Source organism: Rhea pennata, chromosome 1, assembly GCF_028389875.1.
Source record: "Rhea pennata isolate bPtePen1 chromosome 1, bPtePen1.pri, whole genome shotgun sequence".
Taxonomy (NCBI): Eukaryota; Metazoa; Chordata; class Aves; order Rheiformes; family Rheidae; genus Rhea; species Rhea pennata.
This window is the reverse complement of record NC_084663.1, coordinates 75746876-75768740: the sequence shown is the minus strand read 5'-3', so window position 1 is coordinate 75768740 and position 21865 is coordinate 75746876. Positions and strand designations below refer to the sequence as shown.

General features: G+C 43.5%; 3 protein-coding genes across 5 annotated transcripts in view; 2 read left to right on the top strand and 1 right to left on the bottom strand.

The window, feature by feature from the left end:
• TTLL12 (tubulin tyrosine ligase like 12) overlaps window positions 1-4802 on the top strand; it is a 29877-nt gene extending 25075 nt beyond the window's left edge. For all 3 annotated transcript variants that reach the window (XM_062592295.1, XM_062592304.1, XM_062592285.1), the window contains 4 exons: window positions 53-134; window positions 552-620; window positions 2136-2274; window positions 4290-4802. In XM_062592295.1, the coding sequence (XP_062448279.1) occupies window positions 53-134; window positions 552-620; window positions 2136-2274; window positions 4290-4441 (442 nt within the window). In that variant the 3' untranslated portion in view covers window positions 4442-4802. The remainder of the gene's footprint in view (window positions 1-52; window positions 135-551; window positions 621-2135; window positions 2275-4289) is intronic.
• A 2030-nt stretch (window positions 4803-6832) lies between these two features.
• On the bottom strand, window positions 6833-18876 carry TSPO (translocator protein). Its single transcript, XM_062592318.1, has 4 exons — window positions 18799-18876; window positions 11725-11925; window positions 8466-8604; window positions 6833-7577 (listed from the first exon to the last, which is right to left on the bottom strand). The coding sequence occupies exons 2-4, from the start codon at window positions 11910-11912 to the stop codon at window positions 7401-7403; spliced, it is 504 nt and encodes a 167-aa protein (XP_062448302.1). The 5' UTR covers window positions 11913-11925; window positions 18799-18876; the 3' UTR covers window positions 6833-7400.
• A 236-nt stretch (window positions 18877-19112) lies between these two features.
• Window positions 19113-21616, top strand: MCAT (malonyl-CoA-acyl carrier protein transacylase). The gene is made up of 4 exons (XM_062592260.1): window positions 19113-19553; window positions 19636-19723; window positions 20018-20235; window positions 20536-21616. The coding sequence occupies exons 1-4, from the start codon at window positions 19113-19115 to the stop codon at window positions 20956-20958; spliced, it is 1170 nt and encodes a 389-aa protein (XP_062448244.1). The 3' UTR covers window positions 20959-21616.
• Window positions 21617-21865: the final 249 nt, after the last annotated feature.

Genomic DNA, 21865 nt, shown 5'->3' with positions numbered 1-21865 from the left:
TTATAATTAATTCTGATGCCTTAGAAATTAAGGAATTGTTTTTATTGGCTAGGGCATTTTCGCTTGATGATTTGCATGACTACGAGAAGCATTTCACTGTCATGAACTATGCTCCTGGTGTAATACTAAAACAGGTAAGCAAATGATCCAAAACATTTCCCTGTCTTTCCATTGTTAAATAATCTTCCACTGCTGCCTCTGTGGTTGTTGCCCTATAATCTAATTTATATTTACTTAAATAAACACTCAGCGTGTTGAAAGTACCCTGAGCAAATATTTTCCTGGACTGCTTCTCCTGTGGACCCCTAATCACCTATGATACAAATTTACGTCTTCATCAACCCATGTTGATAGAAATCAATAAAAGAATTATTAAAATGGCAGCTAATCGTTTTCAAAGACTTTAGTGTATTTTTTTTATAGTAAGAAACTCTAGAACAAGGAAGGGGTTCCAGAGCTGTCAAATTCTCTATTTCTCTACCTGCAAAAACAGTTTGATGTTTGCTTTGGTTGGGAATGACTGAGTAATGTTTGTTACTAAACTGTTTTAGGTACATTGTGAAGAATTTGTTCCTCTGTTTGAAAAACAGTATCCAGAATATCCATGGACAACAGTACAAGTAAGTCAGCAATTCATCTTTCTCCTGTAAAGCATCTGTGTAATCGTTATTTCTCAGGATGTGCCTAACTGTGCTAAAGTGACTGATAGAAATAAGCACACTGGCTTACTCCTCAAGGGCTCCTGCGCTTCAGGGCTTACGCTGGCACGTGAGAGTGCAAAGGCTGCATTTGCACACTGCAGCCTATTTAAAAGATAACAAAAGATCAGCTGTCTCCTGTGGTGGGGATGGGGGAGGGGGGGGTTACTATACCACCAGTGTAATATCTTTGAACTCTCAAGTCCGGAACCTGGTCCCTATTTGTTAAATTCTGACTTTGGGAATGCAGAATTTCTAGGTGCTGCCCCAACCTCTTTCTCTTGGAGAGTTGACCTGAGCCCTGTCGCTGCCTTAATGACTGTTACATCAAAACAGATGGTTCTCTAATACAAAGGCATATTTTATGTCAAAGAAGTTCAATAATTTATACTGGAAGGCAGATGATTACTCTCTCTCTGCTCTTCAGTAATTCTTGAAAGAAAAAACTGAATGCAAAGAAATGATTCAGAAATGCACACAGAACTGTTGAATTCTTGCCTCTTTATTAGGAACCAGAACATGCAGAAGGAATGATAAAAGAGCACTTATTTCTGCCTATGCTTTCAAAAGTAAATAAATTGCTCAGCTGTGGGTAGACTACCATAAATCAATTTGTATTGGTTTTAGCTGCAAGTCCATATCCCAGAAAAGACACCCAGAGCACAACAGGTGTTGCAGCATTAGATTTAAGTTTTTACAAGCAGTAGAAGGGTAGACATGGGGGCAAAGGATAAAAGCCAGACTTGCAGGCTACCCAAAGATGTACTGTGTACAGTATACTAAGAATTACACCACTTTTCCATTTGCAGATAGAACAGTTCACTTCAGTATAGACTTCATGCTAAAAATTGCCCCTGGACATTCTTTCAGTCTTATTTCCCTTCATACTGGATATCTGATTGTTTCTGGAAATACCAGTGTAATATCTCCTTAAACTCTCCATGTCCTTACCACCATCAATAACCTTTTTAGGAGAGGCTAGCTGGGTAGAAGATTTTTCTTTGCTTTTGAGCTTTGTTTTGTATTGTAATGTAATTAAGAGGCAAAAAAAGTCGAAACTTTGGAGCCACACTGCCGGTATTCACAAAACTCTTCTGAGTTTTCCCTCTCCTCTATGCATAAGTGTAATACTGTACATAATGCCTGAGAAGGGATTTAATTCTAATATTAAATGCCCTATTTTCAGCATTTCTGTAGTATTTGTATTCTTCAAAAAAAAAAAAAAAGAAAACCGTGAATGTTGCCTAGTGCTAAGCACTTCCAGAGTGTTGGTCTTTGTCTAAATGCACACTTTGGAGCTGATGCTGGGTGGATTTTCATCTGTTGGCTAGTGTAATTTATGCAAGCACTTTAAAAAGCTTCGTGAATGAAATGATAAACATTTGTTGCTTTTATGGAACTTCTGTATCTCATTCAGATATCTTTTCCTCTCTTTAGGCAGATATTTTTAAGGCATTTGCTGAATTGTTTCAAGTTGCTTCAGCTAAACCTGCACCTCTTGGAATCTGTGATTATCCATCATCAAGAGCAATATATGCCATTGACTTGATGCTTAAATGGGACACCAGCAGAGATGGTGAGACACCTCTTTCCTTGAACACTGCATTCATTTTATTTCCATACCTTTTTTTGAATCTTACCTCTTGCCTGAATTCTTGCTGTTTTTCAAGCAGTGAGCTGTGTGATCTCAGTGCCTCCCCCTGACATCAAAGCATGTCTGGAGTTGCAGAGTTGTGGGATTAGAATCTGCTGCACAGCTTAATAACAATGTGAGGGGAGCTGCTAAGTGCACTCAGTCGTGTCCTTGCCTGCCTTGTGCCCCTGCAATTGCCATTCTTGGCAAACAATCAAGGCAGCAGTACAACAGTCTTGTCACTCTTACAACAGCAGATTTCCTTTCCAGTTTATGGGGAGAGAAGGTCTGAAATGTCTGTCTCTTTACAAAAACTTCAAAGACATCTTACTGTCTTACTAAACTCTGGCTTGGGCTGGTGCCTTCAGAAGGCATAGCTGCTTATTAAAGCAGGCAAGGGACCAGGTTCACCATTTCAGTGCTGTTGATGTTCTGTCACTGAGGACTGTCACTCAGTTGTTGCCAGGTTTACATGTGGCAAAGTCTGTGCGAGAAGGTGTATGTGAAGCTGCTTTCATATTAGTGCCACAGCATGGCTAACCTAGAGCCTTTCTTCCAACCAAAGTCTTGGAGAACTGGTAACAAAATTTGCAAGTTGAGGTGAATTATTTCTTACCGGGAGGCTCAAAAATGTAGTGTAAGCATGGCCCAGGCCAATCATCTACCTCTTGTAGGTAGAAAGCAGCAGAGACTTGAGACACGAGGACTTCCGGGGCAATATTCAACAGAACTGAGTGCACTCTTTTCCTGTGGTGCGCAGGATGTGAGAGAAGTTCATTCCTTGTACCTGTGATTGCTTGAGGTAGTGGCTAGATGCTGTGTGTTGGTTGGGTGCTGCCTGAGGTTGATTGTGTAACTACTGAATCACTTTCATGGAGCGAGGGGACTGCAGTAGGAGATCGCAAGAGTCTCATCTTAGAGTAGGTAGTGGTGGAGTGACTGGCATACTCCCTTGAGAAACAGGGGGTAAAGAATTGAGTCTCTCCTATCCAGATGAGGTGGAGCAAAGGTTTGAATGTGTCTGCTACATCCACATTGGATGCTCTGTGAGCTAGATAGTTACCTCTCCTGAGGTTGTCTTGAATGGGAGAGGTAGACCAAAGCAATTCGGCAATATTAATTCCAAGAGAAGGATTGTAGTAAAAGGAGCAAGCTCACCTTGCAGCCCTGGCTGAACAGGAGCTGTGTAAGTGTCCAGCCTTTTCAAGATCTTCAAGGCATCTATCATTTTTCACCCAGAAGCGCAGGGGGCATGGATGCCAATGTCATGACTGTAATCCTGTAGTCAGCCTATGGACAAATGGGTTAGCTGCTGCTCTGCAGAGCAGAGCACGGCTTACCAACATACCAGAAGTTAGTACCCTCAGCTGTGGTCTCAGTACCAGGCAGTAAATAAAATCTCTTGTTTGTCTTTGCACAGAATACATTCGATTCCTGTCTGAATTGCACTGATCAAGTTTTACAAGAAAGTTAAACTTTCTGACTTCCTTCTAGGAGTAAGATGAAGTGGCAGGTGGGACATACTTGTTGGAGTTTAAAGGAACCAGGACTGCTAGAACTAGAAAGGTAGATATGTAACAGTTTTAAGAAAGGAAGTTTGGAACCCAAAACATGAAAGGAAGAGGAAACCTTTTCTGAAAGATGTTTCAGATTACATCAAGTAAGACGGTTGTATGGATATCGCATAGCTGCAAATTCTCATTCTAAATGAGGCCTTGGATTAGTGTAGTGATTGCAGAATCTGTTGGATATGTTCTTTTCTGGGTAACAGTGGTAGACAAAACCTCCTTCACCACAAAAGCAAACATACTAAAACAAATAAAAAACTCACTCACTTGGGTCATAAAAGATGGCTGTTTTCAGCCATTTTACAGGCTCTCCGACTTAAAGACAAGTAGTGATTCAGGATGTAAATACAGCTTGTATTAAAAAGGCAATGTTTGTGTTCTCCCTTCCAGGGAAAAGAATTATGCAGCCTCAGATTCTGGAGGTGAACTTTAATCCTGACTGTGATAGAGCCTGCAAGTACCACCCTACGTTTTTTAATGATGTCTTCAGCACCCTGTTTCTGGACGAACTAGACAACTGCCATGTGACATGTATCGTCTAGGCACAGGAGGCCTGACTCCATTAATAATTTACTTTACAAGATAAGCTTAACAGCAATATTTATGTCAGTTCTATGAGCTGCTTACGCAAGTATCTTCCTATACTGGTAACCCAGGAAAAAAAAACTGTCGTATCAGAAGAATACGTGTATACCATACATAATCATTTTCTCTGTATTTCCCTTGTCTTGCTTAGTTTTATATCATCAATTTCTGTTGACCAAATGTCTTGTTTTATTGAATATGGGAGTCCAGAAAATAGAATGGTAACTGGAACATTTGATATGTTTCTCAGGTAGCCTAACTCATGCTTGCTGGGAAACATTGTACAGCTTCTCTCTATTAAAATTATAATTTACTGAATCATTTTGGAGTTAGTTTGCTTTAAAAAAAAAAAAAAAAAAAAAAAACTTTTGTTACACAAAGATCTAAAAATATTTTAGTGCATAGGTTGAGGTGAACCAAGGTATTTTAAGGTTGCATGTGTTAAGTTCAGCATGAATCAAATACATAAAGCTTGATTGCAAAAAAGGTATTTAGTTAAAGTCCTGATACTCCTGCAAAACCTACTCATCAGTTGCTGAAATCTGCATGTAAAGTCATTTGGTGATTGAAGTTAGCATTCTGTTGTAGTGTGATAGTTCTGAGTTCTCTGATTTAGCAAATGCTAAAACAAGGTGGGAAAGACAGATTTGTTAACTGTTGGGTATCTCATTCCCTTCTGCCTACACAAAGGTGAAGTATCTTTAAGGAGGAAAGCAAACTAACTTCATTAAATAAAATACTTTACAGACTCAGGTCAGATAACTGCTTTTGCTAAGAGAATAATACAGTATTTCAGTGCAGTGAACTACCAGGCTAAGGAGATGGAAGATTTGATGGCTCTTTTCATTTTTCAATAAAATGTTAGCGCCTAGGACAAATGGGTTGGGATTTAAAATAAATCATCTCTAATCTCCCCTCCCTCCTCAAATGAGAGTAAATTTATAAAGTAACATAAATATCGTCTAAAACTGCTGTGTACGCAGAAGTTACAAAATTTCTGTTGTCCATTAAATAGGCAGTATTTTTTTTTCTAGATGGTTGCAGCAATCAATCTGCTTTAGAGCAAGATGCAAATATAAAACTGTAAATGTTCTAAACCTTGCTTCTAGTATGCAATGAGTTATCCTTCATGTGCTCAGGAGGGGAGAGGGATGTTTTAGGCTAATTCAGGCACTTAATATGAGTACTTTAAAATTATCTTCTGCAGGCATCTACTTATTTTCACTTAGTGAAATGAGCTGGGGCGGGGGAAGTCTTGTGAAGGTTCAGTCACTGCATAGATGGGGCAGAAGAGAGGTGGACTGCACAGCCAGAAGCAGCACCAAAAGCCATATTCAAGTCTCCTGTTCATGAGTCAGAACTTTTAGACTCCTAATTTAAATTGCGGTTAAAGAAACAGGTTAACACTTGCTGTAGATGGTGTGACTATTCTACCTTTCTACAGAAAACCATTCAGCTGTGATGCAGAATATAGTAATAAGTGCTTGAGACTAGACATAAGAGGACGTATGGGCTGCTCAGCAGGTCTCTTTCTGGTTTCTAGGAGAGTAAAAGGCATTTCAGGTAACCTGCCTGCAAAGTAACTGGAAAGCAATAACAAAGTGACTGTGGGCCTAGAGAAAAGGCAAAGCTTTCCCTATCACAAAGGGAACAAGGATGTCGGATGTAGCAAACCAGGAGAATGACTTAAAGCAGCATATCTGCAGTGGACCACAAGCTGTGGGCAAAAATAGTTCTTCTTACACCCTTAGACAAAAAAAATATTTAATAGGACAGCAGCAGCAAGATCCAGGATGCTTAGTTCAGCCTGTGTCATAACATTGGCTGCCATAACCCTGAAGAGAAGAAACTTGTGTTTCTGTTTTTAAGCATCTGAAGTGAGAAGGCACAGGTGAGAGATGCCATGGTAGCTGCAGGGCCCATGCAGGCACTGCTGTATTTGGAAATGGGCAGCAGACCCATCTGTGGCCTGGCAGCTGCCTCCATGCTGCAGGTTTTGTGGTGATCTGGTGCTGTGCTGAGGGTCCAGGCAGGTGCCTCCATCCTACTGCTGGGCTAGTGCTGCTGGCAGTAACTCAGAGGAGTGTTCTGAGGGGTACTGAGTATTGGGATGCTCTCCGTTTCTGGCTGTGTGCATCAAATCTACTGTGGGTTTTTCTTTTTTGTTTTTTTTTTTTTCCTTTTTTGTTTTTTTTTTTTTTTTTGTTTTTTTTTCCTTTTTTGTCTTGCTTACTGCAATGGTGAGAGGAGATGAAGGGGCTATCTTCAAGGCTACAGCATCCTGCTGCCATTAGCAGCTTTCTCTTTAAAACTGTTTAAAAGCAATAAAAACAGAGAAGCAAATATAGTAAGTTATATGAAGTTTAATACATATAGCTGACCTTTAGATTATACTATGGTTTAAAGTGGGAAGGCACAAATTCTGAAAAAGATTTGATCTTAAGTATTTCCAGAATATAATGATTGAAGGACAAATACCTGGCAGCTCTAGCGGGATGAGTACTTCACCACACTAAAGCACTGTCTAGTGGTAAACATATAAAAGATTCAGGCCATAGTTATGTTTGTTGATTGTTGACTTCTACCTCTGAACATAGTGAAGTTGTAATTTGTGCTCATTTTTAGTTAAAATGCTGTTGTCATACAAACTGTAATGGTATAATATAGAAAAACTAGTATTTTTTTTAATCACTATCTTCTATTGTGCTATAAAACTCACCAAGGCATGCACCTTGTGACTTTGTGACTTGTCTAGTAAAGACACATTTGTTTTGAACAAGTACTGCTCTGTCAAATAGTAATTAGCAGTCACTTTGCCTAATAGCATTAAGTAGTTCAGCTAAAAACACAGGAAGGTGATTTTAGAAAACTTTAAAAAACATCTTTTGGCTGATCTCTCTCTCCTAAGAGAATTCTTTATTCAGCTTGTTTCTTGTTGCGATTGTCCTTCCAGATACGGTAGTTCAGCACAGAAGCCATGGTTAACCAAGCTAAATAAGGAACCATCAAATACGCTGCTGTTCTGTTGATGTTATACCAGGAAGCAGTTGTAGCTGTTGCTGTACCAGTGGTGAGTAGGAGAGTCACCAAACCCTGAAACACAGAAATGTCATTAGTACTCTACTTGTTGCATTTTCTTGACTAGACAGGATTTATATGGCTCTTTCTAAGTCGTTTGTATTGGCTCTGGCACTTGCTGGATCCTTCTGTGAGCTGTTGCCTGCTCTCAAAGCTAGCCTGACTTAGCGAGTTGAGTTGACTCACAGGAAGATCTAACAGGCACAAGAATGATCACAAAAACTCCATCTAGGAGCAGAGGAGGGAGAATAAAACCCCTTCCACCCCCTTTTTTCTGGCAGCAGGAAGACTATCACCCCTGTATGACTTTGAGCAAGTCACTTTGCTAGGTAACTTCCCCTCTTTCTGTCTGATACTGCCTGTAGAGATGTGGCATGGATGAATTAATGACAGATTGCAAAGTGTTCCACTGTTACAGCATTACTTGTTTATTTGGTGGACCAGGCAAATCATTTTTATTTTTATTGTTAATTTTTATCCTGGAGGCTATTTTTTTTCTCTGCAGACTACAGAAAATTAGTCTTATCTAATATGGTACCGATTAGCTGAGTAATGTTATGAAACATTCTTATTGCAGCTATTTACCGAAGAGGTACCTAGGAATTTTGCTAAAGCATAAGCGTTTACTCTTTTAGTTGCACAAAGCTCTTATCAAAAGGTGACAGAAAGAGTTACTTGAAATCTAAACATTTAATGATGCTTTAGATAGGTAAATTCTCTCAGGCAGTTGCAAGCATGCATTGAAGAGGATTTTCGATAACTACTGGCCAAGTCATATTCTATACCAATAATATGAATCTGGATTATTTTCAAGGAGGGAAAAAAATACAACCCCAAACTTACCGTAGCATCTTGTAAAAAAAAGCAGAAGTCTATGCTTAAGAAATTTGTTTTTCCACTTACCCATCCCATTTTGTGAGCTCCAAAAAATATGGGAGTCCATGCCCAGTTTAATGCCAGCTGCCCTGCATACAGACCCAGGGGAACCACAGACTTTTCGTTGAAGCCCCCCAGTTCCTTCCACACCAGGTAGGAGCCATATCTGAAGAAAGCAAACGTAAGATGTAATTCTGCACATTGGCTAGAAAGCAACTGCAGTCTTAGTCAGATGAAATTATTTCAGTGTCAGAAGTCTAAATGCATTTAGAAAAGAAGATCTCATATGCTGCAGACAGCAGTATGGAGAGAGGAGTTCCCCGTGTATCTAGAGCTCTCATTTCTAGGTGCAGAGAAGCAGATAACATACTGCATTTCAGTCTTTAAAGAGAATGGCATATTGAAATTGAAGCAAGTCTAGGGCTTGAATGGAAAAGGTAAGTCTCCAAATTGTGAAGAAACTGTAATTTCAATAATGGCAGATGATGCTTTAGAATAGAAAGAAACTGATTTTCAAATGGTTGAAATGAAGATATGGGAGAAACAGGAATTGAAGTGCTAATGAGCAAAATGAGTAGCAGCCCAAAAACAGGTAAGTATGGTGTGGACGGTGTTAGAGCATAAGGAATCCCATAATCAGATTTTGGAAGGGAGGAGACAAAGATGAGGGGAACAAAGATCTTAGGATTTCCAAGGAAAAAAATAACAGCAAGGAGCACTCTTCCTGTCTATGGGATCCTGGCTACTGAAGGATCTTCCAGCCAGGTTGGAAGATTCTGAACAGATGATCTTCATGCCACCAGATAGTCTACTGGAGGGGTCCCTGAACAAAAGCTGCCGAAGAAGAGAATCCTTTGTACTTGAGAGGTTTACTAAGGCAAGGTTTATTTTTGCACTTAAGAAGCCTGAATACAGCAGGGAGCAGTCAGTTTTGTTCTGCTCATTTGACTTTGACTTTAGGTATTAGCTAGATTTCAATCCAGATGACTATCCAGCCCTTCCAAGAGACCGTACACTGCCCTGGATAAAATGCCAATATCCTGAATTATATCCACGTTTCAGTATTTGTACCCAGAGTACAGACTCCATCTTGGTAGCAATGTGAACTGAACTCTGTACTGTGCTGGACAGCAGGGGGCTCAGACGGATGTCACGGTGGAGCAAAGATGGAGGCCAGTTTTTAAGCATTCTGTGTTCTAGTAGCAAACATCTGTATGCATATTTGCATAAGTTTGTCTCCGCTCATGTGTCTGCAAACAGTATTTTTTTCCCCCCATTTGGCTTGGTTGATGACCCAAGATTGCTTCCTGACCATTTCTTTCATAAGAACTAAGCCAGACAGCGTTGGCAGTTTGATTGCACGAAGTAGATGGTTTGGGAAAGAAAGAAAAAAGGATGAGAAACTTCACATTTTCTCTTCCTAAAAGGCATCAAATCTGCTCCTAAGTGATTTAAAGAGCTCCAGTATGTGCTTATGGTTATTCACAGATCTAACTTTCACTTCGGAACAAGATCATGATGTACAAGTCTGCTAAGGAAACTAAATGTCAGAAAGACCATCATGTAAGCTTATTATTTTTGAGTTATTTCTTGCTTTTAATGTATTGATTCTAAAGGAATGAGATGTCTTGATCATTTCAAGGAATGTGAGTGCATGATGGTTTACAGAAGGAAAGGACTGGTTATAAGCACTGAGGAAAAAGACTCGGATTCTATACATTCGGTACATAACCTAGAGCACCCACCTCTGAATACACTGATATTGTGATACTGTCAAAGTAAATGACCAGTTGTCACACCTGGATTTTTAAAATGTTTAGCTTGATATCCAGGTTTATGATGAGGAATCCATAGCCACTGGGGATTATGAACTGAGCAATGTGAAGGAAACCCTTCAAGGAAAGGCAACGAGCTCTTGTCTCATTGATAAAAGGCATCTTTTTTTGAATCATAGGACAACAGTGCTCTGATTCCAGTATTAACTCCCTGAATATACAAGAGGGAAGAAGATTTTTTAAAAAAAATACTCTGTAGAAGAGGAGAAAGACTACAGACAGAAAAGGGGGCACAGCACATGAGGCTGCGGAAACTACAAAGCTTTTCTTGAAAGACAAGGAAACCAAGAGGAGAGAAAGTGTGGGAGAGAAACTTTAGCATTCAGATACGTTTTCAGATACACTGTATCACTGCTGTATTTTATATCAGACTGCGCTATTTAAGATAACCAGCAGGGTGACTATGTAATCTCAACTTGGAAAAGAGTTGATCTCTCCGAAACTTTCTTTGGTTAAGCCAGTGCTATACACGAGGTAGGAATCACTTAAAGTGCAGTGGCATAATGGAAGAAATGGCAGTGGCAGGATATAAAATGCATACTGTGGCCCCAAAATAATTACTATTGGTTTAGCAGTATTAATGAAGAAGTGTGGGAGGGAAACAAACCACCACTTTGTGCTTGGCACTGCACCAGCCTCTGTTCAGGATCTAATAGCAGTGTGCCACTGCGCTCTCTGACACTGCTCAATAGGAGTTAATAATAAAAACATGTTATGTTGGGAGAGGGGAACTGCTAATTCTGGAGTAGTCTGTGAGGAATATTATAACTGCACAAACATGCAACAACAATCTCCAAGGACAACCTACCTCTATAAATGATTTTGCTACATCTTATTAAAAGTAACAGCTGCCAGAATATAGTAATATTAAATGTTTAAGCTACCTGTAGGAATAGTATTTGGCCTCATGATATCCTGTTCATTTGACAGTAATCGCTGTATTGTCAAGTATTTTAAACTAGTTAAATAAGGCAGGCACTGGTTTCACACATTTAGAGTTTTAGAGCCTGGCAGTTTTATTTCAAAATATATTTCATATATTTGTTTTGATTTTGGCTGCTTTTAACTGAGCTCTGTCAGAACAGTTCCATCCCAATCCCCCTTTTTTTTTAATTTTAAAATTACTAAGGGACATACGTAGAAGAGATCTCAGGGCTGCCTGGCTCCATCCCTGCACAACTTGGCATGTCTCCCCCTCAGAATGAATGAGGAAAGCTAATTAATGTAATTAATGGCAGCTTTTCAAACTCCTGCTTTTGATGTACATGCAAAGCAGTGTCCTATCAAACCTACGCACAACTCCCAAAACATGTTTCTACCTGCTGAACAGGTAGCGTGACACAGTTTCTTACACATAGAGAGCCACGGGAATACAATAATACAGTTTCTGATCCAGCACAGTACAATAAGCAACTTAAGGTAAGTGCCTTAATACAATGTGAAAAGCATACCCCATGGATGTATAGAGAGTTCCCCAAACAGGTGCAAACACCCAGTTAGGTGGACGCCAGGATGGCTTCTGTAGAGATTCATACCACACTGGGATCTCCTTTTTGGTTATCTTGCCTCCTAAGAATCCTCCTGTGTGGGGCAAGAGTGTGAAACCCACTGCTGGGACCCAGCCTGGTACTGCCTCCATTGAGATGGTGAACCTGAAACAAGCACAAACATGTTGATTGGCAAATTGATTTTAAAATTAAGCTAAAAAAATCAAAAAAAATCAATTTTTCACAGATTTTAAAAATACACAAAAATGTAGGGTCTGATCCACAGCCTAGTCTTGTCACTAAGACTGCAGCCTGCAGGAACCTATCACCATTTTTTTTTTTTTTTTTGGAGGCCTTCAGTTCCCTCTAAGCCTTGTGCAGTATACTCCATTAAGAAATTTGTATTGCTGTATTCACCAAAATGGCATGGTCTCAGTGGAATGGTCAAGGGCAAGGAAAGAGCGTGTGCTTACCTGCCTGCAAGCAAAATAATTTACGTAGACCCTGTATGCATTTTTAGCCTCAAAGGATGCGGAGGATGATCAGTGGCTAGTAAGACTGAGCTGGTAAGTTACAGACATTTGAGAAGCCGCTTCAGAGAACAGTACAGAGAGGATAGGCCCCGAAATGATGTTTTGCTAAACAAGGAAGGAGATCTCAGTGGATAAGTGGGTACGCCAGTGGCTTCTTCATGAAGTATTCAGTCAATTGCCACAATCTTGACTGGCAAGCCCATGAAGTGTACTCAGTTAAATCTGCCTACAGAAACAGGACTAAGTAGGTTCCTTGTTCTGGTAGGCTGAACTGGTTTAGTTTGAGCACAGGCTGCAGTAAAAAGGGTAAGCAAGAAAGCAGGAACAATCTCCATAGCAAGCTTTCTGGCCAAAATCCAAAGGCTACAGAGCAGCCGTGTTTAGCTTGCTAAAGTGTGAGCAGATTAGAGGTATGATGGAAAGGGCAGAACCACAACGCTTTATTTTTCAAACATAGAGTAGCCAGATACACCCAGTTCCTGTTCCTCTGTTATGCAGCAGGGAGAGAGGGCAGGATGGAGTCATAGAAGATACTGCAACAGCCCAGTGAAAGAAAGGGGGAAAAGCAACTGTGAAAGCTGCAGCAGGAGCAAATGCCACATTTTGGAGCAACCAGCATGTCAGAAGAAAGTGTCTGGAGCTCTTGCCTTGCCCTGTGATTAAAAGCTTTTGCTGGTGTGGTTACGTCTGCTGGGATGAGGAAGCAGGAAGTGGAGACAAGGAAATCACACTTTTAACAGCTGTACTTAAACCAGCAGGAAATCGCTCTGGTGCTGTGGATTTCTGTTTGGAGATCAGGTACAAGCTCAGCCGGCAAGAAGGCCCTCTTACATTGCGATTTTTGTCTCTCTACTCAGGGGTCTGTCCCTACAGCCACCCAGTTCATAAAAGAGATTTTGGTGGCTGAGACCATAAGCCAGATTGTACGGGGTCAAAAGGAAATCCTGGTGATAGAAGCAGGGCGAGATTTTGAAGGCAAAACAGAGTCTGGAGGGACTGGAAAAGCACGCAGGCTCGCAAGGCATAAACAAGAAGGGGCAAGCAGGCCTGCCTGGGGAGAGCCGCGGGAGGGGAGCGAGCAGGCACGCACAAGAAGAGACAGCAAACAAAGTGATGGGACAGTCAAAAAGGGAACAGAAGAACAAGCAGAGGAAAAAACTGAACCGAGGTCGGGGAGAAGAGGAGGAGGGAAGATAAAGCGCTGGTCTTCTGGAAAGGTATCTGTTAGGTCTTGGGGGTGGAAGGAGGACAGCGAGGGAGGGAGGCAGAAGGCTGCAGAGCTCGTTACTGTAGTTGCTGCTGCCGCGCGTCCTGCCTCGGCTCTTCTGCGCTCTGTTTGGCCGGGGCGCAGAGAAATGACCGCCTTCCCCTCGGCCTAGGTTTGCAGCGTTACTTTCCCGAGGGAGCAGCCAGCTCCGCTCCTTGTCGCAAACACAGACAGCACCACAGCCTTTGCATCAGGGGGAAATCCTGTGTATGTGCAGGAACCACCAGGTGTAAGGGGAACAGGAGCTCCCAGCACAGTGAGCCTCTCTGGCCACCTTCAGCTGGCAATTCCCAAGGGATTAATTTAGCAAATTAAAGCAACTAAGCTTTTTAAGCTCTTTTTTAAAAAAAAAAAAAAAAAAAAAAAGACCTTGCCATTTTTCACCCTGCTGCCTTTGCTGCCATTGCAGACAGATGCTAGGCTCCGTTTTTACCCGTGCTGGTCACTGTCACTGTAAAATGCCGATAAATTAAAAAAAAAAAAAAAAAAAAAACATAAGGACCCAAAGGATGGGACAGGTATCTAGTTTATACTGGGTTATTGTTTTTTATGCTTTGTTTGCACATACTCACATCAGAGTAGTTTCTAGTATGTATTAAACAACTGGACTTTGTCAGGTGTTGTTTCTTCTGTGCACTTCTCCCCAGGAAAGAAAGTCTTTTCAGAAAGTGTTTTGCTCTCTGAAAGTGCTAAATACTAAAAAATACTCTTCTGTAGCAGTCATTAGCACATAAATGACGTAGAGGCGAGTCTGTCCCTCTGCATGTTGGAGAAGGAACACTGGAAGCAGCATGAAGCAAATCAGGCAGGAAAACAGAATTGGGTAAGGCAAAAAGCAGGGGAACAGGACGTTGAAGCTGTGCATGAACAGGAAAAGAGAACAAATTAAAGTGAAGAGACTAGACACACTGGCTTGAACTGAATGTTGACATCCCATTCTTGTGGCTACTATTACTACTAATTATATAGTCTTGTTTTCCAGTGGTATTTCTCAGTATTTTGCAATGCTTGGCAAGTCCTATCTCTTGCATTGTACCAAGAAGAAAGCGGTAGAGGCACACGTACAAAGGCATGCAGCAGTATCAAAATATGCTGGCAGGCTCTGCTTAGTAGACAACAGCTGTTGGCAGTGGGAATTCCTGTATTTAATTCCCAAGAAATTAAATAATAGTATCAATATCTTATTAAAAATGGGGGGCAAAGCTAACTCAGAGAGCAGCACTAATGTGTCCATCTTTCTCTGGCTACTTGCTGCAGGTCTTGCACAAGAGAGAAAATAAAAGACAAGGATGCACTGGAGATTCCTCTTAAAAAGTCAGCAACAAAAGTAATGAGAAATGTTCAGAAGAAAAGACGCAATCTATAAAATCTCAGCGTGAGGGTGAGAGAGCAAGAAGAGAAAAATAGTTAGGGGCCTGCCTGATACATCCTGGATCTCAGAAAAGCTTGTGCAAATACATTTCAGCTGCGACCTTTCACCACATGCCGACTCACAACCCAGCCTTGCCTTCACCCTACTGCTCACTCAGTGCTGTTTACTAAGGCCCAGGACATTTTTTTGAAAGCAGTGTAGTCACAAGAGTATATAAAAGACTGACAGCCCTGACTTTCTTTTAGTGGAGTATTTTATCCAGTGTAACTTTAATTACAGGTTTAGGTTCATAGGTTTAGGCCTGTAAAGCTTGTAAGTTTGTATGTTTAACGATGATGGGACAACTAAGATTATTTTTTTTGCAGTGAGTAATATTATGGTATTGTTTATAACCACCTAGGGAATTAAGGGCTTTAATTTTTTGATGATTTCAGAAGCAAATCTGGGGACAAATGAAAGTTCAAAGCTACTCTTAAGTCAGCTGAGGTTATGGGAAGGATGAAAGGATACAACAGAAAGGACCTCACAGCATCCTTCAGCCGCTTGCTTTGGAGGCTTACAAATGCGCAGGGGCTACATTTGGAAATATCAGACTTTTAAGATAAATCATTTTCCTTTACTAGTTTGTTTTGTTTGATGCGCGTGCTGCCTTTTTAGCAAGTGCTGCGTTTCTTACCACCAAATAATTTCAAGTATTTGCACCAGTGCCTCTGGCTGCATCTGTGTTACTCAAGCTACAAATAATTACTATGTTCCCAGTCACAACCCAGCTCAGTTTCAGGGCGAGAGCCAGTTGCATAATGTTCTTGCACCCCAGTTTCCCCACTACAGAAACCTGGATGTGTGTGCTGGACGGCACCTGCAGCAGGCAATCTTAACACTGCTCCCAAAAGCTACCACAGTTGGAAATCTTTTCACCCCACACTCACTTAACTTGCTCATTCCTGGTTCCACCTCCTATCTCTGCCCTGCAACATTCCCTTCATCATGCGGCCCACTATCTGCCTAGCCCCCGTCTGACCTCTGGCAATTTCAGCAGTGCGGTGTGAGGGCTGCAGCAGGCCAGTTTGTGTTACAAACATGTTAAAGTACTTTCTCTGGGTATTCAGAATAGTCAGCTTCCACAAGGACGACACCAGCTACATAAGCTAACAGGAGGAGGAAGTGTAACACATAGAAAATCAGACGTAAGCTTTCCTTGTTCGTGCCCCCTTCACGGCACACAAAAACGAGGTGCAGGAGGAGACTAGATGCAGCATGGCAGGTGGAGGGGGTTTGCCTCAACCGGGTGAAAAATGAACTAAAACACTCTTAGCTTCCCCAGGCCCTCCTGGGCTAGGGAGCCAGGCTCTGAAAGCAAGACGGGGACCTTCCCCCTCGCAAGCCCATGTATCCCTGGAAAACGTTCAGGCTGCTGGAAGAAGAGGGAAAGAAAGGACGGCTGCTTTCCTTGCATGGGCTTTTTTATCCCTGTTCTGATAAACACCCAGCTAATCCCTTCCTTGTGCAACTCGGTGCTGGCTACCACATTGCATGGGGTTTAAATGGTAGATATCGCATTAAAAAACATGGAGGGAAACACCTTGGCAAGGCTAAAATACCCAAGGAGTTTGGGAATGGCTAGTCCTGGTCATTTTGAGGTAGAAACTTGAGAAAGCACTAATGGAGAGTAAGGGAGTCTCCAAGACATACTCTCTCCCTCTCATCCTCTACTGTATATTTTTTGAGAGCAGATAATTTTCCACCCAGGTATGAGAGGCACCATGGTAATTTTCCAGGAAGAAAAGGCTTCTTCACAGATAGCTGTCAGAAGAATTAAAAGAATACATATTTCATTTGTACTGATAAACCATTTACATGTCTGCTGTGGCTCTATAACTCATGGGAAACTGCGACACTGAACACAAAGTTATGAAACAGTCCATAACACAGAATACAGCTACCTGAAAAAAGCAATCTTAATCTTTGTTATATTATTCTTGACAAAAAGCTATAACATTATTAGGTATATCTTTCAGAAATACAGGAGTTTTTAAATCCTTGTTATAAATAGAATTTATAAATAATATGTATTTACATAGATTTTATTTATACAATATAAATGTAACAAAAATGTGTATATTTATAATTGTATTTATAAATAAAAATAAAACTGATGGTATTATTTTAAGGATATAATGTAATATCAGTATATTCATCATGTTTAGAGACATCATAAATCACACTCTCCCAGTTACACTTCTTTTAAAACAGCAGTGTGCAACCTGAGCAATTAAACCTATGATTTACTGAAGTGACCAGCTTCACATACAGTGAATAGAAATGTAAAACCAAATCGTTCCAAGTTATGGTTGTTTCCTGCTTGATCTCTTCCAATGTATGCTGGTATAAAAACTTTGGCAGTTGGCACATCTTAAAGCCAAAACATCCTTCTGACCATCCGTCCCAGAGAGCTACCTTGTGCCCTGCTGTGGACTTTTCTTCTCATCAGTCCTCCCTCTGGAAATGTCATCAGTGCCTATTCTTAAAACATCTGTGTTACTCCACATGCTGTCCAGCCTGGCTCTCGTCAGACTGACAAACTTCTGACACAGTAGTAATAATAATAATTAATAGTATTTTCTCATTCACTCTCCTTTTGAGTTGGCCTGAATGAAAAGCCAGCAGCATTTCTTGCTGTTCTCATCCATTTTTTATTCTGCTGGCTTGGATTAATACAGTTTCTTTTATTAAACTGCTCTGTGAAGACTGACTCACGGCTTGGTACTGTTTTATAACCCTAAGTGCCGCAAAACCATTGCACAACTCCAGCTTTGGCATGGCGACTCTTACTTTTCGTTCAATAGTCCCGGCACTGGGGGCTGCAATTAACACGCTACGTTTGGCCCTAAGTTGTCTCTTAAGCATTACCTGGAAACACGGAAAGGCGAGCCCGTTCCTGTACCCCTAAGGGAGCGCCCGACTAGGAGCAAGAGCAACTTCCAGCGACACTGAAGGCTGAAGGACAACGCCTCCAGGTAAGCACCTTTCTGAAGTACCCACTGCTCGACGGGAGACGTCGGCAGAAGGCGCGGGGTCGAGGGACGGCAGGCACCCTCGGCGCCAGGAGGGAGGCCGCAAGCGTGCCCAGGTCCTGCCGCAACGGGACACCGCAAAATCCACGGGCCCGGAGACCCCGTGATCCCGTTAATCCCTGCTTTACTTCCTTTCTTTTAAATTCGTGGGCTCACCTGGCATTAATCCTCTCTCTCTGTCGGAGTTCGAACTGTTCCAGTCCAAACTTCACTAACAGAAATATTTTATATATATATATACACACACACACACGTATAAACACACACACAATACATGTATATATGTATAATATATACTCATTTATATGTGTGCATATGTATGTGTGTATATGCACATATGCCTATATATGTATATATATATAAAACTACAACCGAATATGCCTAAAGTGTTTACTATCCCATGCCTAGCGCTTGCAGCCCATCCCCGCTCTTTCTTGTGGGATGTTATATATTGATATATGTATGTCATACACATATATTTATGCACATACATGCGCATAAACTATGTATATATGACATATAAATACACACAGATTTAATCTGAACTTTTATACATTATATAACACATACAAAAGTTAAGAGTAAATAAGACCACTGTTAGTCACGTCACTGTTAGCCCGCGGAAAGTCCCCTCTCAAACGCTTCTGCGGCTCCCTGCGGCCCATCCCGCCGCCGCCGCCGCCGCCGCCGCCGCCGGGGCTGCGAGCGCGGCCCGGTGGGCCGGGGCCGGGGCCGCTCCCCCCCCCGGCTCCCCCCGCCGGGGCGCGAGGCCGCCGCGCGCCCGGCCGTTACCTGCGCTCCCGCGCCGCGCTGCCCGTCGCGCCTCTCTGCCGGGGGCGGGGCGGGGCGGAGCGGGGCGGAGCGGGCGGCGGCGGGACCCAGGGGCGGGGGCCGCCCGGGGGGCGGGGCACGCGGCCGCCGCGGGCGGGGGCGGAGCCTGGCGCCGCGCCGGGGACGGGGGCGGGGCCGCGGCGAGGCGGGGGCCGCGGGGGCGCCACGTGCGGCGGCGGCGGCGGCGGCGGCCGGAGCGCGGGGGGGCAGAGCGGCGGGCGGCGCCCGGGCCCGCGCGGTTCCCCTGGCAACGCGGGGCGCGGCGGCGGGCGGCCATGGGCGGCTGGGCCGCGGCGCCATGGCGGCTTGGTGGCTGCAGCGGGCGCGGCGGCCTCCGCGGCGCACTCAGGCGGCGGGGCAGCTGCCGTGCCGACGGTGGGGACCGGGCGGGGAGCCTGAGCGACCTGCTGCGGAACTCGGCGGGGGCCGCGGAGCGGGAGGCGGCGGCGGCGAAGCAGCGGCGGCCCCCGCGGGAGGGCACGGTGCTGCTGTTCCCCGGGCAGGGCAGCCAGTTCGTGGGGATGGGCCGCGGGCTGCTGCGCTACCCCAGCGTGCGGCGCATGTTCCACGTGGCCGAGACGGTGCTGGGCTACGACCTGCTCTCGCTGTGCCTGCGGGGGCCGCGGGCCGAGCTGGACCGCACCCGCCACTGCCAGCCCGCCGTCTTCGTCGCCTCCCTGGCCGCCGTGGAGAGGCTCAGCCACCGGCAGCCTAACGTGAGCGGGCCGGGCCGGGCCGGGCGGGGGCCGGGCCGCGCCTCGGGGGAGGCCTGAGCCGGGCCCCGTTGTCTCCGTGCAGGTGCTGGAGAGCTGCGTGGCCGCCGCCGGGTTCAGCGTGGGCGAGTTCGCGGCGCTGGTGTTCGCCGGAGCTCTGGACTTCGCCCAAGGTGCTGGGGAGACGCCGGCGGGACGCGCTGCCCCTGCCGCCCCTTCCCTCCAGCCCGCCTTCTGCGGCGGGGAGCAGAGGCGCTAGTCCCGCTCTTGCTCCCGCGCTCTCCTCGCCCTCCTGCGCGCGGCGTGTCCCTCGCGTGGGGCGCGTAAGGAGGGGACGCGCCGGCGCCTCCCTGCACGCGGCTGCGGAGTGCGTCGAGAAGCGCTTGCCGAGACCCGCGCTCACCTGGCCTTCCTGCTTGTGCCTTCCCCCCCCCTCCTTCCTTCCTTTTTTTTTTCTCCTTCTTTAGCGCTGTATGCGGTGAAAGTGCGCGCCGAAGCCATGCAAAAGGCCTCGGAAGCGGTTCCCAGTGGGATGTTATCGGTTATTGGCAGCCCGGCGGCAAATTACAAATTTGCCTGCTCGGAAGCTCGTAAGCACTGCAAGTCGCTGGGCATAGAAAACCCCGTGTGCGAGATTTCAAACTACTTGTTCCCAGACAGCAGAGTCATTGCAGGACACATGCAGGTATAACTTGGGGATTAATACCCGTTTCATTGCATTTAACGTTTCTTAAAAAAAAAAAAAAAAAAAAAACTCTGCTTTTGTCATACTGTGCAGCTGTTTACCTGCACAGCCTCAGTTGGGCCAAGCAGAAGTATTTGATTTTTGGTGTTTTTTCAGTCTGTGCCTAGTTGTCCTAGTTGTTGGGTAGCGGAAAAGATTTTTTTTTTCAGCACAGTAAGACTGGCAAGGTTGTTCTTGTGGGGTGAATGAGCAAAACTTTGTCATGTAAGTAAGACTGTTGCTCTTCTCTCTTTCTTGTAGGCTTTGGAGTACTTGCAGGAGAATGCCCGAAAATATTATTTTACACGTACAAAAATGCTTCCAGTCAGCGGTGCTTTTCATACAAGACTTATGGAACCAGCAGTAGAGCCCCTGGCTGAAGTCCTAAAATCCATTGAGATTCAGAAACCACTTATCTGTGTCTATTCTAACGTTGATAGCAAAAAGTACATGCACTCAGATCACATTAAAAAGCTACTAGTCAAGCAGGTTGTTTCCCCTGTCATGTGGGAACAGACCATGCATTCTGTATATGAAAGAAAGCAAGGAACAGAGTTTCCTTACACTTACGAAGTGGGGCCTGGGAAACAACTAGGATCAATTCTCAAAAAATGCAATTTAAAGGCCTGGAGACAATATGAACATATAGATGCTTCAGAAGATGAAGAAGCAGTGGAAAGTTAAATAACTTTTTGAGAAAAACCCATGTGGCTTGTTGTTTTTTTCTCCTTAGTTTAAAAATAAATTACTGTTCCCAAAACAGGAAGTCTTAAATATTAATGGCTTCTCATGGTGAAAAGAGCACCACATACATAATTGCAGTGCGTATTTGCCTTCCCCACGTGACTGCTCACGTGGCTCTGATGTGGAATAGGAAAGCAGCTTGCGAAATTTGGCTTTTCCCTCTGTGTCATGACTGCAAAATGCCAATAAACCTGCCAATTAACATTCTGTTTGGCCTTAATGCTGCCAGCAACTTTTTTTTCCCTTCTTTTATGTGTCTGTGTGTGTGTGTGTATTTAAATTGAAGTCAGTAGGTTTTGCTCTCTTTTGCAAGGATCTTCTGCATGAATATCAGTGTAGAACTGGACTGTGTGATTGCATTTCTGGATTATGGAGTGCTCTTTACTAGAGGCAAAGGTTCATTTAGTTAAGCCATTGGATTGTTAAAACTTTCAGTACATTTTTGTTTCTAATTTCTAAGCTGATTGACTCGTGGGACGAGCACGTGTGTACAATTCTTTTATTTGTCCTGTACAGCTGGTTACCAGTTGAGTAAGGCAAAAGATAGAAGGAATAAGGTTTCCTTAAAGGTAAACTATAAATAAAAATTTTTTTGGTATTTTTTTAGTGCTGTGAGGTGTATGATTACTGGAATATAATCCACAAATGGAAGGAGGTGACTTTCCCTCCAGTTGTTTAGTGTTCTACTGGCTGAGCAAAGAAAGAAGTGTTTCACTAAATGAATGAACTTACCCAAATTTCTCCACTTCTAAAGTGATGCAGGTCAGCACTGGAAATTTTCAGGGTTTTTTTAGGAGGGCGCCTTTATATGGGATTAACTCTGTAGTAACAATGTGTCAAGGAGAAT

What these genes read in the sequence shown, in the direction of transcription:
- TSPO (XM_062592318.1), bottom strand. Translation starts at nt 11,912, where the DNA reads ATGGAGGCAGTACCAGGCTGGGTCCCAGCAGTGGGTTTCACACTCTTG. An exon ending in ACTCTCTATACATCCATGGG is followed by an intron (nt 8,605 to 11,724) that starts GTATGCTTTTCA and finishes TGCTTTCTTCAG; the next exon opens with ATATGGCTCCTACCTGGTGT. An exon ending in GAGCTCACAAAATGGGATGG is followed by an intron (nt 7,578 to 8,465) that starts GTAAGTGGAAAA and finishes TCTGTGTTTCAG; the next exon opens with GGTTTGGTGACTCTCCTACT.
- MCAT (XM_062592260.1), top strand. Translation starts at nt 19,113, where the DNA reads ATGGGCGGCTGGGCCGCGGCGCCATGGCGGCTTGGTGGCTGCAGCGGG. An exon ending in AGCTCTGGACTTCGCCCAAG is followed by an intron (nt 19,724 to 20,017) that starts GTGCTGGGGAGA and finishes CTCCTTCTTTAG; the next exon opens with CGCTGTATGCGGTGAAAGTG. An exon ending in TCATTGCAGGACACATGCAG is followed by an intron (nt 20,236 to 20,535) that starts GTATAACTTGGG and finishes TCTTTCTTGTAG; the next exon opens with GCTTTGGAGTACTTGCAGGA.